Raw genomic sequence first — 20,348 nt, 5'->3', positions numbered from 1 at the left:
TGTGCTAACCAAAACCAATGTACGTACTTATTTCAGTGGTATGATGCTACTGTCGGCCGCCATATTGAAGTTTTCAACTGTCTTTGTTACTTATGGGCCCATCTTCAAGAAATTTGGTACGCAGGTTCCCAACGCTAACTGAATCCTACTTACGTACATATATACGTCCATAGCCTGCAGCTCGGTCACCGTGTGAGGCGCCGTTGGGTCCCCCATCCCAACACCTCCCATGTTGTTGGCTGGCTGCCTATATAAGGCCGTCCGTCACTCCAGTCTCTACATTCCCTTCCTTGCTACGCCATGGGAATCACGTCTCCCTGCTGATAACTACAGCCTTTTAATTTAATCCACGGCTTCTCCATTGTTTTATTGTTCATTTATTACAATTATAGTTATTGTGTAGGTATTTTAGACTTACTTTACATTGTTCAGGTACCCATTTCCTTTATCATTCCAACCGTACCCACATTAACATGTCTATCGAGGTGATCACCATCGATCAAAGAACTGTCACTTACCGAGTTCTTTCCATGCCCGGAGATGGCACCTACCTTTTCCATTCTCTTTGTTACATATTGCATGGCCATATCAGGCTCACTCTTGATATTCGGAGGAACATTGTGTCTTATGTATTGAATGACTGGGACAGGTTCAACGATCCATCGTGTGGACTGATGACGGTACAAGAGATAATTATACTACACAAGAGCACTATAAGAGTGAAATGCTTAAGCCCTTCACCTATGGATCTGCATGTGAGTTGATGGCTGCAGCTGAATTGTTCAGTTGTCGCTTTCAAGTGTACTGAAATGGCCAAATATTTTACACCTTTCGACAACCGCCAATGCCTCTTAAACATCTTAGATTGACAGGTGACGATTTCAGTAGTGGACACTTTGATGTTTATGAATGTTTAAACTCTCAAAAGCTGGATGTGAAGATCGATGAAACCGGTTGTATACTTATATTATATACAGTATATTATTATACTTATACTTATATACAACGCTTGACAGATGCCGAATGTCTCTTTAACACAAGTCCTGCAAATACTGTTGTAATTGAAACAAACCATGAAACTCAAACCGATTATGACAGCAGCAATCCAAGCTGTGAGATTTAAAACAAGATTACTTTTCACAAGGCCAACTGTATGTTGCATGCTAAAGAGTAAGCTCAGCGCACAGCTTGGTCATATTACAACCGGAGGGCCGAACTCACAATGTGGTATACAAAGAGATCCTTAACAAATAATAATTGGTATATTTTCCCTCAGTTTAAAAAGGTTTAATTTTCTTCTTAATAAAAATTTTAAGGCAGTACTTCGCCGCTGCAAAGCGTGGGTATTTTGCTAGTATTACATATATTACATATGTTTTAGTGCTAATGACTAACTACAGAAATGCAGTATGCACAGTTAATCAGCAGCTTTAGTCAGGATATGCTAACTTGAAGTAGTGAGTCTTCAACTAGGATTTGAAAGCTGAAACCGAAGAGGCATCTCTTATTGTATCAGGCAGACCATTCCACATGTAACCTGGGTCAGGTTTCAAAAGGAATATATAATTGCGAGTTTGTGTAAATAAAGTTTATTGATTGAAATGGGGTACCAGTTGTGGGGGTTGGGTAAGGTTGAGTATATATGTAGGTGTCCTGGGATTGGCCGAAAAGGAAGACCACCGTTGTAAGATAGTTAAACAGCGGATGTAATATAGTTCGGAGAGCTGAAACCAGGAAAAAAGAAAGTACAGTTTCAGGCAAAATGCTGAAACGAGTCCAAGCAGGATAGTTGAAGGGAGTTGAGGCAGAACACCGAAACAAGGAGGAAAGAAAAGAAGTTTCAGGCAAAACGCATAAACAAGGAGGAAAGGATAATACTGTAGTTTCAGGCAAAACGCCGAAACAAGACGGAAAGAAAGAAGGAGAAAAGAGAGGCGCTGTTGAGGCAAAATGCCGAAACAATATGAAAGAAAGAAAGAGAAAAGAGAGGTGCTGTTGAGGCAAAACGCCGAAACAAGATGGAAAGAAAGAAAGAGAAAAGAGATGCGATGTTGAGGCCATACGCCGAAACAAGACAGAAAGAAAGAAAGAAGAAATAACTTTAACAATCGGCTAAAACATAAAAGGAGTTGGGTGATAAAGGGAAAGACGGCAGGACACAAGAGCAGAAATGGCGATCTGCGAGTAAAGAGGGTGTTTGAGAAAGAGGGAGACGAGAGACCTAAAGGAGGTACCCGAGTATAAAGAGGAATAAATAAGACAAGGTCGGTGTTTTTTTTTGTTTGTTTTAAAGTGGCTTCATTAAACTTTCAAGTGAAGGGGCCAGTTTCTGTTTTTGTTTGTTTGGCCACTACACACCCAAGCTACGTTTGGGGCCCCCAACGGAGTGAGTAATATTTACTGACTGTGGAAATAAGTCCGGGTGAGCTCACCAGTAGTTTCGGACCCATGATATATGTATAATTATAAATAATTTAGTGTTTGTGTTTTATGTATTGTGTATATATTTGTAAAATATCAAGTTATGAAAACTGTTCATGTTCCATTTAAGTAAAGAGTTTTTTTTCTTAATATCTGATTAACAGTGATTGAATTACGTATTAAAAGACTGAAGGTGGGCTATAGTGTACCTGGTGGCGACACCATTATAAAGAGCTCAGGTCCTTGCATACCAATAAAGGAATGGTGGTGCAGGGGGGTTACACACAGTTTAGGGGCCCTGTGACTAAAAGCATTACCTCCCACTGTTATTTTATTAATAATTTTTATTCAGAAGCATATATTAATGTACTGTACATTCTGGTTTGTAAGTCATGATAAGTTCAGACAAGTAAGCTTTATATGTTTAAAGGGAGGATTTTAACATCTACCCTAATCTTAACTGGAAGCGAATGTATGGATTTAAGAACTGGAGTTATGTGTTTGTATTTTCTTGTTCTTGTAAAAATTCTTGCAGCAGCATTTTGGATTAACTGGAAGCTGTATAAAGAACAGTTTGAACATCCAGTAAACACTGAATTACAGTAGTCAATCATACTAGAAATAAATGCATGAATTAATTTCTCAGAATCCCGCCTATTCAGAAAATGCTATAATTTCCCTTCTTTTTTAAAATGGAAGAAACATGATTTTGACAACTTTGTAATGTGCACTTTAAATTATATCCTAGAGTCAAAGATAACTCCTAGATTGCGGGTTGATTCAGTAAAATTAATGGTGATTCCAACTGAGTTAAATGATGACAAAATGTTGTGCTCAGCATCATTCCCTCCAAAAACATTTCTGTTTTATCGGTGTTTTTAGACAAATAGTTTTCATCCATCCACTCCTTTTAATTCACTAACACTACTAATTAAAGACAACATCAGAAAACCCCAAACCTTTGGTCTAAAAGAAAGGTATAACTGGATATCATCTGCATATGAGTGAAATTAACATTGTTTTCTAATGATAGATCCCAGAGGAAGCATGTAGAGTGAAAACAGTAAAGGTCCCATTACTGAGCCTTACAGGACACCATGTCTCAGTTCTGTGTATAATGATGAATGAATAGTAGTATTTAATGCATTGATAGGTAATTGAGCTTCTTTATACTTGGCCTATTCAGTGTGCTGTATGTAAGATTATAATATCTGACTTTTTTTTTTTGTTCTCTATTTACATTTGTTCAAATAAATATTTAGCATTATACTCTTTTGTCACTGACTGACTGTCCAACTTAGAATTGTGTTAATTCATGTTTTTGTTTTACTGTACTTTAAATGTGCAACTATAAATAACTACAGCAGTAAGGCTGTCCCAATATCTGACAGTAACTAATTTACATTCTTCTAAAATTGAAGTATATTTGTAAGTAAGTTTTGAAATAGCATGGTGTGTATTTAAAGTCAGTGAAAAATACAGAAATTGTGGGAAGTACGGTAAATATATTCAGTAAAATATTACAATAATGCAGTGGTTAAAGCTGCTGTTTCACAAAGACAGGGACTTGGTTTCTTTTCTCAGACTGGCCAATTGTTTGTATTGAGTTTACATATTTTTGAGAATTGTTTCTCTATGTACATACTTTTTCTCTGAGAATTTCAGTTTCCTCCCACAGTATAAGGATGTGCAAGTTCAGTTACTTGATGAGACTTTTTTAGCCTCTTGTGAGTGATGAACTGGTACACATTCCAATGTTGGCTTGGGCTTTTTGCCTTCTGCTGCTGAGAGAAGCACTGACTTACAATGACCCAGAAGTAAAAATAACAGGCTTGGAAAATGACTCTTTAGTTATAAACTTTATAAAGCAGAGCAGCCCATTAAGCTTGTCAAGCTATATCTAAGCCATTTAAATTAGCTTATCTGATCCTAAATACTGCTTAAAAGCTTGCAATATTTCCATTTCAATTTTAGAGAAAAATAATTAAAAAATCCTATTAATTTTAATTAACTCCTCCTTTTCCTAGAACTGCCATATCACTTTTATAAAAAGTGTTTTTCTTCTACTTCCTCCACTGATTGAGCAAATTGACTTTAATACGTAAAACTACTGTATTTAAGGGCTTTCTATTGCAGTACCATTCTAAGACAATCTAGTGTTTTTACATTTGCAAATATGCTTTGGCAGTATTATTTATAATTTTGTTAAAATGAAATTTCAGGTTATTTTGTGTTCTTTTTTTATAGACAATTTAAAACCATTATTACTTTTACATAATAAAAATGGTGGGTTCCATATTAAAAGAATGGATGCATTTACAATTGTTACACTTGGCTCATCCTGCCAAATGTCCTTGGATTTTTTTTCCAAGCATCTCTCAGTCTTATCTTAACGACAAATACATAACCGAAGCCAAGGTGTGTGCAAATACTTAATTGCAGTGTTCCTTCCTGGCTGTAAATACACTTTATAAGATTTTTAACTGAATGCAAGTATGATAATACCTAAATAATCTGTATCTTTGAGTAATTTCATTATGAGTTATAAAATGTAACCACAATAGAAGATTCTAATTATATTTACTACTGTTTAGTTAGTAAGTGGGCTCCTTGAAATAAAACCATGTTACAGGTTTGCCACTGTGATGAGTCTAGAGCAGACAAATAGCTAGAGAGATCACTTTGCAACTTTACTCAAATGCTTGACATAACAGGGTTCTGCTCTGCAGCTCTGTGCAGTTGTGGTAGCAATATAATAAATGTTTCAGTAAACAGTATTTATTTATCAGACTTAAAAGTTAATTTTATTCAACGTTACATACATTTCACAGTAGTAGATAATACTGTAAATATCTACAAGTGTAGCACTGTTACGTTAAGTGGACAGTTCAAAGTCCAACAATAAGCCATTGATTAGAACTGAGCTAGCAATGTCATGCTTTATTCTATAGTGCAAACTGTAAGCTAGAAACCCAAAATTTCCCACAACATGTGTAACTGAAATAGATGTGTAAACATCATACAGTACATGTTAAAAGATCTTGATTAACAATTTTTGTGCTGTTCTTTTTAAACATATTCTTCACATAAAATTGCACAAAACATTAGCCAAATATTAAAATAGCACACTACAAATATTAAAAGTACATTTAATATTACCAAAGTTATTTTTATAATAAGCATTATCTTGATGTTTATTGCTTATTATGAATTTTGATCTTTATTGCTTATTATGAATCTGTGTAACTTTATGAATTTATAAAAATCAATCAGGTAAGAAAAGAGACAAAAATATAAAAATAAGTGACCGAGACTAAAAATAATTGCCCCTTTTTAAAGCTCAGTGGAAAAACTATGGGTGGGAATTTTAATCTTTAATAATGAGTGGCTTTTTAGATAGACCACTATCTTATTGCAAATGATTCCAAGATTGTAACCATGTAACCCTGTTAGCACAACGATCTTCATTATTTTTACTTATTGCTAGTTTGTGGCCATTTGTTATATTTTGTTGCATTCATTCTGTCTGCATAACTTGTTGTTTGAGGCACTGTTTTACAGTGATTAGCACTACTGCATCTTAGCTGAGATCACATATTTGGGCACAATAATTGATCCAGCATAGTAGGCAAACCTTTCCCAAATCCTGAGGAACACATAAAAGACCATTGCACCATTATCTGATGAAGACCATGGAGCGGCTGCTGCTTCACCACCTGAGGCCACAGGTCCGCCACGCCCTCGACCCTCTGCAGTTCGCATACCAGGAGAAGGTGGGAGCAGAGGATGCCATCATCTATATGCTACACCGATCCCTCTCCCACCTGGACAGAGGCAGTGGTGCTGTAAGAATTATGTTTTTGGATTTCTCTAGCGCCTTCAACACCATCCAACCTCTGCTCCTTAGGGATAAGCTGACTGAGATGGGAGTAGATTCACACCTTGTGGCATGGATTGTGGACTATCTTACAGACAGACCTCAATATGTGCGTCTTGGGAACTGCAGGTCTGACATTGTGTGCAGCAATACAGGGGCACCGCAGGGGACTGTACTTTCTCCGGTCCTGTTCAATCTATATACATCAGACTTCCAATATGACTCGGAGTCCTGCCACGTGCAAATGTTCGCTGATGACACTGCTATTGTGGGCTGCATCAGGAGTGGGCAGGAGGAGGAGTACAGAAAGTTAATCAAGGACTTTGTTAAATGGTGCGACTCAAACCACTTACACCTTAACACCAGCAAGACCAAGGAGCTGGTGGTGGATTTTAGGAGGCCCAGGCCCCTCATGGACCCTGTGATCATCAGAGGTGACTGTGTGCAGAGGGTGCAGACCTATAAATATCTGGGAGTGCAGCTGGATGACAAATTGGACTGGACTGCCAATACTGATGCTCTATGTAAGAAAGCTCAGAGCAGACTTTACTTTCTGAGAAGGTTGGAATCCTTCAACATCTGCAGTAAGATGCTGCAGATGTTCTACCAGACGGTTGTGGCGAGTGCCCTCTTCTACGCGGTGGTGTGCTGGGGTGGCAGCATAAAGATGAAAGACGCCTCACGCCTGGACAAACTTGTTAAGAAGGCAGGCTCCATTGTAGGATTAAAGTTGGACAGTTTAACATCTGTGGCAGAGCAACGGGCACTAAGCAAACTCCTGTCAATCATGAAGAATCCATTGCATCCACTTAACAGGATCATCTCCAGGCAGAGGAGTAGCTTCAGTGACAGACTTTTGTCACTGTCCTGTTCCACTGACAAACTGAGGAGATCGTTCCTACCCTACACTATGCGACTCTTCAATTCCACCCGGGGGAGTAAATGCGAACATTAATTTTATTTTAATTCTTTTAATTTTTATTACTATTTAATTTAATATTGTTTCTTTGTATCAGTATACTGCTGCTGGATTATGTGAATTTCCCCTTGGGATTAATAAAGTATCTATCTATCTATCTATCTATCTATCTATCTATCTATAATCCAATTCAAAACTATTTCACTTCCTCCTTTCCCATTGACCAGAATGCAGTTTGCAGATTTCATCAAAGGTCACAAAAATTTGCATGATTTCAACACCTTGAGGCGAACCAAACTCAGTGGGGTTTGCTCATCACTAGTCTTGAATTTAGAGAACATGTGAATGAAATGATTGTACTGCGGATGAACACCCAATAACTGATCACTTTCTTATTTCATTCAATGTGAAACTTGCACTTTCCAACACTAAGTTTTCCCTTCTCATGTCTTTCTGTAATATTAAGAATATTAACTTAGACTCTTTCCTCTAGTATTGATTCCCTTATGGACATTCATAATTTAACCACTCTTGAAGAACTGGTCTCACACTATAGCACTGGACTGGTATTCTTAACTCTGTCGCTCCATTAAAAACTAGATCTGTTTCTTTTTCCTTTTCTGCTCCCTGGTTCACACCTGAACTTCGGCTTTTGAAAGCCAAAGGCCGGCAACTTGAATGGTATATAAAAAAACTGGACTCTTTGCTCACAAAGAAATGTACAAAGATCATATAATTTATTGCAAGAGCTGTATTGTCCAAACTAAATCTAACTATTATACTCTCATTATTTCTTCCAATGAAGGAAACACCAAGTCATTGTTTTCACTACTGAGCAATATCACATAACCCGCAGATTCTTTACTTTCTCACCTTTACTCAACTGAATTTTGCAATTCCCTTATGTCCTTTTTTAATGAAAAAATCCAGAAGATTTATCAGTCTCTCTGTACGGATTCCTCCAATACTTCATTTGAATTTCACCCACCACTCACTCATTTTCCTCTTTTCAGCTTCCTACTTTCTCAGAAATCTCAGATCTTGTCTGTAAGCCTAAGCCATCCACCTGTCAACTGGACCCCCTCCCTACAGTTCTAGTCAAAGCCTGTCTCCCCTCTCTGGTCTCCCTTATCGCTGCTATAATCCACTCTTCTCTCACTACTGATATTGTTGCTTCATCTTTTAAAACTGCTGCAATAACCCCAGTACTAAAAAAAACCTGGTGCCAATCCAACTAATTTCAGTAATTTTCGTCCTATTTCTAATCTACCCTTCATTTCCAAAATTCTTGAAAAAATAGTGGCTATTCAACTTCATTCTCATTTATCTCAAAATAATCTGTATGAACAGTTCTAGTGTGGTTTTCGTCCCCTCCACAGTACAGAAGCGGCACATAAAAATTACTAATGACCTCCTTATGGCACCTGATTCTGGTGTAATTACTATTCTCATCCTCCTTGATCTGAGTGCAGCCTTTGACACTATTTGTCACCCTACTCTTCTCAATAGATTATCTGCAATTGCCATTACCCACACTCAACTAGATTGGTTCAGATCCTACCTCTCAGGTCGCACTCAGTTTGTTCAGCTTAAAACTTTCACATTCCAACCCACTGCTGTTACCTCAGGTGTGCCCCAGTGCTCTGTCCTGGGGCCCCTTCTTTTCATTATTTACCTCCTTCCCCTTGGCAATATCTTTCGTAAATATAACATTAGCTTCCACTGTTATGCTGATGACACCAGCTCTATCTCACTAGCAAACCTACTGCTTCCTTTCCACCCTCCTCACTTACTGATTTCATAGCAGAAATCAAATCCTGGTTTTCTTCAAATTTTCTTAAATTAAATAGTAACAAAACTGAGGTTCTCCTCATTGGTACAAAATCAACATTATCCAGAACTGATCATTTTTCATTTGTTATTGATAATTCCTCTGTCTCCCCTTCCCTACAGGTTAAGAGTCTGGGTGTTATCCTTGATAGTGCTTTATCCTTTCAGTCCCACATCAATAACATCTCCCAGTCTACATATTTCCACTTGCATAACATTAATCATATTCGCCCCTCTCTCACTCCCCACACCACTGCTATCCTTGTTCATAGCCTTGTCACTTCTTGTCTGGATTATTGCAATTCCCTTTTCTTTGGCCTTTTTCACAAATCTCTTCATAAGCTTCAACTGTTCTAGAATTCAGCTGCCCGCAGCATTACTAGAACGTCTTCTAATCACCATATCACTCCCATTTTGCAGCAGCTTCATTGGCTTCCAGTTCAGTTCCGAATTCAATTCAGAATTCTCCTACTGACTTTTAAGGCTATCCACAACCTTCCCCCTTCCACAACTGTCTGACCTCAGACCTCTGTCTGATTTTAACTTTTGTATGTTACTTTTGTTTATAATCTGTGGTTTGTCTATTGTTTGGTGTCCTTGAATGTTTAGAAAGTCGCCTACAAATAAATAAAATGTATTATTATTATCTATATATATATATAATTCACTAAGGGCACGCAAGACAGTGAGCGCAAGCAAGACAGAGCCCCGCCCACCAACTGTAAGACCATGGGATACGCTCGACAGTGCCCCGTCCACCAACTCTAACCCTCCTACCGCCTCATGGGATACGCACGACAGAGCCACACACGCCAACTGTAACCTTGTTCCTGAGTCCAGCGTCGCTCTCGAGGCACACAACAACTCACCAAACACAGCCTCAGTCGCTTTCGTATGTGCAAAAGTCCACATGCACGTTGACTTTACACCACACGCAAGACGATCGCCAACTTACAGAGCCCTGCCCACCAACTCTAACTAAGAGCAAGCAAGACAGAGAGCCACACCCGCCAACTCACAGAGCCCCGCCCACCAACTCTAAGACCATGGGATAGGACGACAGAGCCCCACCCGCCATCTCTAATCCTACTTCCGTGTCCACAGTCGCTCTCGATCAAACAGCAATAATTAGCAAACAAACAAAGATAACGGGCAGTAACAGTGCAAAATTCACAATTGGTATGCCAGTTTGAAAAGATAAGTTTAGAGGGTAGTTTTAAAATGTGTTATTGAATCAAGCTGATGTATATGAAAGAGAAGAGAATTCCCGACTTGAGGAGCACTATGAGAGACGCTCGAGCTCCCATAGCACAGAGTTTGATGTGTGGTACAGAAAGTACGGCTGCAGATGAGAATCAGAGTGAGCGAGACGAGTGTCAGGCTGTAGGAGAACTTTAAATGTTAAGAGCAGTATTTAGTATTGTATTCTGTAGTTAACAGGGAGCTAGTGAAGTTGAGAGAGAATAGGTGTAGTATGTTCAGTGGATTTAGAATAGCAGGTTATTATCCTGGCAGCAAAATTTTGAAGAAATTGTAAGCGATGGATATTTTTTTGTTGGATGACAGATAGAATACCATTACAGTAATCTATATGTGAGGTGACTCGGGCATTAACCAATACTTTAGTACTGTGTTGTGTAAGAACAGGAACAGTCTAGAAATGTTTCAAAGATGGAAGAAAGCAGTCTAAGAAATGTTACTTATACGGGAGGAATTATTTAATAATAATAACTTTTATTATTATTTAATAATTGCCATTAGTGTATAATTAGTGTATAAATGGATATAAATAATTGCATGTAAATGATTCGCCAAAATCTGTTGTATGTAAACAATACTGTTTAAAACGTTATTGTTTTTTCATCAGAAAACTCGGTTTCCATGTCTGCCTGTATTAGTTTAAATGGCACTTTTACCACTCGCAATAGGGCGCATGCGCTGACTTATCGTGTCGACTGGGCAACACAGTGAATGTGGCGTCTATTTATATATGTCTGTGTTTTCCGTAGCCTGCTATAGGAAGGTACTCTCTCGACCATTTCATTAGTTTCGCTCCTTGCTATTTTCGTTATACTGCGACTGTGTTTTCCTAAGCCTTTGTTATACTGAATTCCTTTCTCACCATTTTCTGTTCCTATTCTTACACCGCCGTATGCTACAGCGGGCTTTGGCTAGTTATTATTATTACGGACATATTTTAAAATATTTATACGTAGAGATATAGTCAAACTCAGAAATGTCTGCACAAATTTAGGGTGGAGTGGTGGCTCTGAGGCTATCGATCTGCGCAGGTATCCCTGTCACTGCCCTACTCTGTTGGGCCCTTGACCAAGGCACTTAAACTTCAGTTGCTCCAGGGGCGCTGTACAATGGCCGACCCTGTGCTTTGACCCCAAGGGGTATACGAAAACTAACAAATTCCTAATACGAGAAATTGTATAAGGCGAAATAAAGAACAAAAAAAAAAAAAAAGATAGATCTTCATTTTTCTCCATGGGAAATTTGACTTTTACAGAAGCTTACCAAATAAATTAACAAAATCGCACATACACAACCATACACATGCACACATATTGCTTTTGGTATAAAGGATCCCCAGTAATGTGTCCTCAAACATTTCTGCTGAATAATGTATTGGCTGAAAGTAATTAGTGTTAGTGTGTCAGAGAGAGCATGTGCACCACTTCTCTTAATGACACTCAGTTTTTTTTAATTATCTCCTTTGTTACTACCTACAGGGGGGATGAGAGTGTGTCCAATAACTGAGCATACCCTTTTAATTAGCATGTTAATTCAATGGGCCTTTCTTGAGGTGATGTTATTGTCCCAGCACAGTACAATGTAGAAAATTGCACTTGCCATCACATAGTTGTATAATATACAATAAGAATTTCACTACCCTCATTAAAAGCAACACTAAGAAAAAAAAGTCTGCTCTGCCTTTTCTTATGTAGCTCATCTGTGCTACAAAACCAGTCCAGCCGGTCATTGATCATTGGTATGAAGTCCCAAATACCTGTAGCAATGAACTATCTCTACATCCACTCCCTGAATTGTGACAATGTGTAGAGACTGCTTGGTGCTGCAAAAGTCAATAGCCAGATCCTTGGTTTTGCAGATGTTAACCTACAGAAAATTCTTTCAGTAACAAGAAACACAGTTCACCTGCCGTGAGTGCAGATTTGTCTGAGAATTTCTTCAAGTGACGTGACCTGATGTTATTTATAGTCTGAGGTGTACAGAGGGAAGAGAAAAGTAAACAGAACTGTTCCTTGTTGTACTCTAGTATTACTTACATCCATATCAGAGACACAGTCCTTGAGCCTCACAAACAGCGGTCTGCCCAACAGATAGTTCATTATTCAGGATAGCATAGGTTCACCCACCTGCAGTTCTCTTCTCCAGATGAGAATAAGCCTTGTGGAGCAGATACTGTAGATAATTGCATCCTCCACTCTGATCTTTGTCTGATAGGCAAACTGAAGTGGGTTCAGGTGGTCTACCACAAGAGGACTCATATAGGCCAGCTCCAGCCTCTCAAAGGCCTTCAAGTTATTCTCATGACATTCTTTGAGAATGCCAGATTGTTGAGTTCATGAGAAGTTCATAATGAATAACTGAATAAGATGTTTGACAAGAACAATAAAATGACTTTCTAACAGTGTTGCAATAGTAGCCACATCATTCAGAACCTTAACTAAAGGAGGCATGCAACCATGTTCTGTTCTAAAATCAAACTGTCTCAAAGTATCAGTAGGATGAGGATTCAGCTTATTGCCCAACATCTCAAGAATTTTGTTGAGAAAAGGCAAGATAGACATTAGCTTGCAATGACTGCCGCCCTAGATAAGCAGTATCTCGGCAGCTAATTTCCACTGATATATCTAAAGTAGAATCAAAATGTGAAATAATCTGGCCACCATGCTTCAAGGAACTAGTCTCCATGCCATCTAAATCAGCTTATTATTTTGTAAGAAACCCAAAAGCTACTCCTCAACTTTTTTAATGGAAAATAGCAGTATAAAAAATTAAAAGAAGGAGATATCTGAATGTAGCTTCTGATGCTTCCTTGACTTTAACAAAATGCTCATTAAAACATGTCATTCTGTTTTTTTTCAGCAGTAATTGCATTACTAATATTCAATGCTATTGCTAAATGATCCAAAGGGTCCTTAATCTCTAAACACTAATCCAAAACAGCCCTGGATCATGGCCATAGACTGACAGATGGTATGCATAATTTTCAGTTTTTGCTTTTCTGGTGTCCTCAAGGAATATAATTCTCTTGGTTTTTTTTTTTGTTTTGTTTTGTTTTTTTTTAATTGCCATTAGGTAGAATTCGTATGTGTAAAAACCAGCTTTACATTATTAACCAGTACTGATACATCTGAATCCAAACTGTTATAGCCATAAAACAGTTTTTGATATAACCCCATATCTATATCCAGTTCTGTCCCAGTTTAGTTTTACCAAATCATGGAGGAAGGCCTGATTATTACATACAGAAATAATGATATGAATAATTTGAGTTGGCTTGATAACATCTTTTGATGAACCTTACCAATGCCTCAGTGTTTACTAAAACCTCCTCAGAAAACTACTGAAGTGAAATTGAAATGGCTGTTGGTGAAAAAAATACTGAAAGGTGATCTCACTGTAAAGTAATGTATGACTGTACCTATTTGGAAAGAAATAAATTGATAACACTTCAAATTTCTCAAACAACTGTTGTATTGAATTGGATGATCATATATATCTCTCATATCTATACATATAAAGGAGAGTTGGGATCTGAGAGATTGTGTTTGTGGAGGGATGGAGAGTTAAGGCAAGTTGGGGAGTCACATGATCATCTCCCCTCCCATTCATGTCATTTCATTCACTTCATTTCGCTCCGAGCTGAGCTCCGCAGCTGACGCGGTCTTGCCGTTCTTTTTCCTTAGTGTTTAGTCCTCTCTCCTTTATTGATTTATATAAAGGAGAGTTGGGATCCGAGAGACTGTGTTTGTGGAGGGATTGAGAGTTAAGGCGGGTGGGGGAGTCACGTGATCATCTCCCCTACCATTTACTTCATTTCAGTCACTTCATTTTGCTCCGAGCTGAGCTTCGCAGCTGACGCAGTCTTACTATTCTTTTTCCTTAGTGTTTAGTCTTCTCTCCTTTACTGATTTATATAAAGGAGAGTTGGGATCTGAGAGACTGTGTTTGTGGAGGGATAGAGAGTTAAGGTGGGTGGGGGAGTCACATGAACATCTCCCTTCCCATTCACCTCATTTCATTCACTTCATTTCGCTCCGAGCTGAGCTCTGCAGCTGATGCGGTCTTGCCATTCTTTTTCCTTAGTGTTTAGTCCTCTTTCCTTTACTGATTTACTGTTTACTAGACACAGTTCTTACTGAATAGTATTTTTTCCTTTAGTGTTTCTTCTTAGTGTTTCTTAGTGTTTAGTAGATGCGGTGTGCCGGTGTTCCCGGCGGTGTTGCGTTTTACTGTTACTTTCTACTTCGTTTTTGTACTTTAGTGTTTAGTAGACTTTTACTTTATCTCATTTACTGTTGTTCCCGGCGGTGTTGCCATTTTTCCCGTTTCTATTTGTTAGGTAGCATGTTCATGAATTAGTCATAGAGAAAATTTATATATTTTGGCTCCAGGAGGACAAACCAAAAATGTATATAAAGAAGCACTATAAGTCGTATGTAGATACATAATTATTCCAACTACAGAGACTGCAGCGAAGCGCATGTGGTCTGCTAGTAAGTAAGTATATATATATATATATATATATATATATATATATATATATATATATATATATATATATATATATATATATATATATATATATATATAAAAATGATCAATTGAACAACTGGGGCAAGCGATGTTGCTAACAATCTGCAATAGTAAAGAGCTGATAGCAGAAAAGTTTTATATTTGCTACACACAACTCAGACTACTGATCAAACATTTCTAATCATTCTGACAATAAACAGCAACATCTTCTGTCTTAGAGGACTGGTCTTATTAAGAAATGTTATAACCCACTACTGTTCTTAATAATAAGACCAGGATTTATGTGATGCATCAAGGGTTTCAGATATTAATGTGCCTTACTATACAGTATATAAAGACAGCACAATGAGACAAGTGGGGGATTAATTTTTGTGCAATAACTCAAAGGGTCTGATATGCATTTTCTTTAAGGTAACCTAAAGGAAATGGTGCCATATTTAAAACCCTGTGTCACATCACAGGATTACAAGACATAAACTTAGCCCACTTTACAACTTGGCATATAGTCCCACAGCATCAAAGAAAGGACAACTAGGCTGGAGGACACATTTAGCTTACCAGTAATGACAAATTGCTATCCACTGTCAACATGCATTGTGAATACTCTTTTCGCACTTCATAATATTGTTTCTATTATATTTTTACATTATATAATATTGCATATTTGCTTAGTTAGATTATAAAAAATGTGTGCTCTCTTTTTACTTATTGTTGCTATATATCAGTATTTTCAGTACCTATGGATACCATTTTTATTATTTTTAATCAGTTATTGGGAGAATAGATATTTATAATAATTACAGTTTACACATGTAAATGAAGGTTTGGACTTTAAAAAGATTGTTTACCCCTTTCATATGCAACATAATTCTTACTACTGCTTTTAGAATTTAGTAAAGCATCCCATTTGTATGGATTTGAAATGTGATTCTCTGCTAGTGTAATGTTTGTGAGATTTCCTTAAATATCATGTTTTACAATAAAGTGCATTTGGATATTACCATTTTACTCTGTAGAAATATTCATTTTAAATTTTGTATTAATTTTGAAATCCTCTGTACTAATATTTTTATGACTTTTAGATGCACAGCCTACTGAATGTGAAAAAGGAGTTTGGAATCAAGTCAATGCCGTACTGCAGGATTCTGAAAATGTCCTCACTGGTCTTCAAGCTTACAAAGGAGCTGTGCAAGAGATAAGAGAAGTATGTCGCCTGTTGAATTTGAAAAAATGAAGTGGGATATTTGCAGTGGGAAAAGAAATTTACAACACAATATTAGATTATGGTTTGCAATGATGTTTTAGACATCTACTATGTTATACATTTTAATTTGTTCCTATGTTAACTAGAAAAAAAATATAAAAAATTTATTTTGAGAGTTAAGAACTTTTTATTCTTTTGGAGCATTATGTTAAACATTGTATAAATGCATATGTATAATGAACTGTGCTGATTCATATACAGTACTTTACAAATGTCTTAAGCCACCCAAAAATTCATTCATTCATTTTTAAACCTGTGTCAATGAGTGTTTGTTGGCTGTTGAAAATACTATATAATATTAGTATAAACAAAAATAAACATTAATACATTATGAAGTAATGTGAATGTTTTATATATTTAGAACAAGTCAGTATTTTGGTAGTGATAAAAGTACATAATAAACAAGAATCGTTGCATCAGATATTTGTGCTTGAGTTTAAATGTTTAAAGTCTAAATATTCTCAATTGTATTAAAAAAATAACATGATAGTCATAATCATTGACCTTGAAATAATCTCAAACAGAATCCCACATGCTTATGTTTGACATTTATCATTTTTAACATTTTGGGAGTGGCTCTTAGAATTCAAGGACCACGGGTAAAGAATCAAATATCAAAAATATCATTCTTGATCAGCAACCTTAAAATAGCTTAAAACAAAACTCCACATGCCTATATTACCAATCCCCATTTTTTTACATTTTTAAGAAAAAGAGTTTTTTTGAGCCTACATGCCTGATATTTTCTCTCTCTCAATACTTTTATTATCTCTCTCTCTTTAACTTTCTTTTGGTTACTTGCTAGCATATCTGTCCTTCACCCTGTCCCTTTCCTTCTTTTCCAGATGCACATTTTCCCCATTTTATCTTCTCTATCTCTCAAATTATCAAATTGTATGGCCAAAACAGAGACTGTTAGGTAGATTAGAAAGACTATCTCAGTAAACTATTATTATTATTATTATTATTTCTTCAGTTTTTAAAATAAAATGTTTCTTCATTAATATTTCAAGAGATCTCCATAAAAGAACAGTCTTCACTGTACAAGCAAATGAATTTGCACGTACATGCAATCAGAGTCATGTTAACTTTACAGCGAATAAGGTAACTAAACCATTGAGCATACATTGACTTTTTTTTATCCTGAGACACTGTGGCAATACTTGGTAATAAAATGCAAGCAACAATTTTTGGAGACAAATTAAGAACAACAATTTTTAACACACCAACTTCTGACATCAAAAACTGTTGGTTTCAGAATCTCTCGTTATGTTATGTGTGGCATACTCAGGCTGTGCATATGGCTCATCTTAGTTCACTCTACTCTAAAAGATCCATCCATCCATCCATTATTCAACCCACTATATCCTAACACAGGGTCACGGGGGTCTGCTGGGGCCAATCCCAGGCAACACAGGGTGCAAGGAAGGAAAAAAACCCCGGGCAGGGCGCCAGCCCACCGCAGACTCCAAAAGATGTTCAATAGAATTAAAGGGTTTTTTTTTTCCTGGAAATGAGTGGATTTCCTTTTTTTTGGTTTTACTTTATAAATGTGTAATATGAAGATGATTTATAGACCTATTTAAACGTTTTCATTGAATCTACTGTTTATTTTATTTACTTAGGCAATACAAAATCCAAATGATATCCATCTACAAGAACAAGCATGGAATGCTGTTTGCCCTTTAGTTATAAAACTAAAGAGGTTCTATGAATTCTCCTTAAGACTAGGTAAGATATACTATATATTCCTTGTACTCATTAGCTTTAAAAATTATTTAAAACAGGCAAGGAGAGGGGAGAAGGGAATGCACACACAAATGAAATTAGTAATAATTTTAAAGATACTAAAAATTCTTTTTAGTTTTCCAGTTAATTATCTAATTTTAATACATTTATTTAAATTATTATGTTGCTATGTATACATGGTAACAAGCATGTAAACAATGTGGTGTGTTCTAGTGTAAAAATTACAATAAATGCAAACTTAAACACTTGATTACATAAAGCAGACAGAATAAGTGTTGTGGGGTACAGCCTGGACACAGACAGGCAGACATGATGGTTTCACCACACACATGTTTATTTACACAAGACAAAGTGCACAACCCAGTGCCGCAGCACCAATCACCCTTTAAGTCCAGGCCTCACAGTCCAATGCCTTTTACTTCTCTGGTCCGCCTCCACTCCTCTCCTCCAAGCTCTGTCCTCTTCCACCCGACTCCAGTCCTCGAATGGAGGGAGGCGGCCCCTTTTATGCAAGCCTGGATGAGCTCCAGGTGCTTCCCGACCCTCCTACACGGACACTCCCCTGTGTGGTGGAAGTGCCGGCAGTGCACCTCGAAGCACTCGGAGTGTCCCCAGTCTTCTTCCCCCCAGCACTTCTGGGTCCAGTGCTCTAAAGGCATAGGGGCGCCCACTGGCGGTCACCACGGGCCCCTACAGGGTTGAACTTCAAAGCCCTGCACCCGTGGCCACCAAAGCAACCAGGGCGGTCGCCCTCTCGTGGTCTGAGGGAAGCGCAAGCCCTCCTCCTGTCCTCCGAGGCGTCCCGGCTGGGTCACCCCCAGCCATCTGCGACAGTGTATACAAGACTTTGATTGCTCTTCTTCCTGTACAGCTATAATGGGTAACTAGAAGATCATAAACCAATTTATTGTTTAAATTGCAGTATACTGTATTTTTATGCATTTCTTTCAATGTACCGTATATCCCGGAATATAAGCCGACTCAGTATATTAGCCGACCCCCTTCTCTACCTACTAAATTACATGTATTTGCCGATGACCGGCATTTAAGCCGACCCCCTCCTCCAAGCAAAATTTTATAAATTTCCTTAAAAGTGTCTCTTCAGGTATATTTATCATGTTTATCGGCGAGAATTTGAGACTGCCGGCATTTTTGATGGAAACCAGGAAGTGATTGCGGAGAAGTTTGGTAAAATGAAACCTTTGTGTTGAAACTATATGCGCAAATGTGGTTTCCGGAGACTCGTTATAAATTTGATTAACTTAAATACACAATAAAGTGGACCCTTGACTTAAGAACTTAATTCGTTCGCGAAGGCTAACCCATAATGCGTTCCGAACCTCCCACTGCAACACTTACTTAACCTTTTCATAATAAAAAAAGGGTTGTATAATGTGCATAATTTACCAAAACACCAATAATTTTTCTAATGTACTAACCAAAAAGTTATAAAAAGTGCCTAGCCAGAAGTAATCTAGATTAAGCTAGGAGCATGGCGGCGCGCATGGTCGCAGCAGCTCAGGGCTCTCCTTTTGTACTTTTTTTTTTTTTTGCTTGTTTGTGCACAATCAGTTCAGCGAACATCCGCTACACCCGTCAGAACCTTATAGACATCGGTGTCCAGAGCCAGACATCTGTTTCGAGTATTTTTCATCACACGCACAACATCCCAGATAACATAGCGAGACCAGCGGGCTCTCCGTGGATTGTTGTCGGGTCTAGGAGATGACGCAGATGGAGGAGGGACAGAAAGCAGAAGCGGGGCCACAGATCCGGCATTATGCTAAGGCTAAAAAAACAACCATACAAGCCCTATACAGACTTTTTTTTTTTTTTTGCAACTTCTTTGCATCTTTTCGCACCATTTGTTTATTTACTTGTGTTCTACACATATGTCTGCACTGAAGGAGCTGCTTTTAATCTCATTGTACATGTGTATAGTGACAATAAAATGCATTCTATTCTATTCTAGTAACAACAATTTCATACTGTACTCACCATTTAATTTGACATCTTTGGGCTGCAGGCAGGGAGGAGGAGGAGAATGAAACGGAAGGTGGTTATTGTTTAGAAGGAGCCTCCTTATGCAAATCTTTTCTTTGTAAAATTGTCGAGATGGTGGATTTCGACATGCTGTACATATTAGCGAGATCGGTCACACGAACAGCACTCTCATATTTCCACACAATTTCCATCTTAGCAATTATGTGTCTTGCTTGCACGGTCTAAGTGAATTATATATATAGGTAAATCACAGCAATGACCGAAATTACATCCACAAACACATGTATCTGGGCTCCGACTGACTGACACTTACTAACGCTCTTGGTTGTTTGTTTACAATCGCGCAAGCAGATACACGTGACCGCATTCGGATCGTAACGCAAGATGTTGGTCGTAAATCAAAACAAAAATTTTTATTTTAAACTTCCCGATAATTTATTCTAAATTTTATAAATAAAATCAACAACTAAAACACTTTTTTGAATAAATTC

At 37.6% G+C, this 20,348-nt stretch overlaps 1 protein-coding gene across 1 annotated transcript in view; it reads left to right on the top strand.

The window, feature by feature from the left end:
• The window catches only part of fam49a (family with sequence similarity 49 member A), a 39,736-nt gene that overhangs the window by 4,424 nt on the left and 14,964 nt on the right, over positions 1-20,348 (top strand). Inside the window, exons 2-3 of the mRNA XM_039748934.1 lie at positions 15,923-16,044; positions 17,730-17,835. Coding sequence (XP_039604868.1) covers positions 15,923-16,044; positions 17,730-17,835 — 228 coding nt within the window. The remainder of the gene's footprint in view (positions 1-15,922; positions 16,045-17,729; positions 17,836-20,348) is intronic.

This window comes from Polypterus senegalus, chromosome 3 (genome assembly GCF_016835505.1).
Source record: "Polypterus senegalus isolate Bchr_013 chromosome 3, ASM1683550v1, whole genome shotgun sequence".
Lineage (NCBI taxonomy): Eukaryota > Metazoa > Chordata > Cladistia > Polypteriformes > Polypteridae > Polypterus > Polypterus senegalus.
This window is presented reverse-complemented; position numbering and strand designations above follow the sequence as displayed.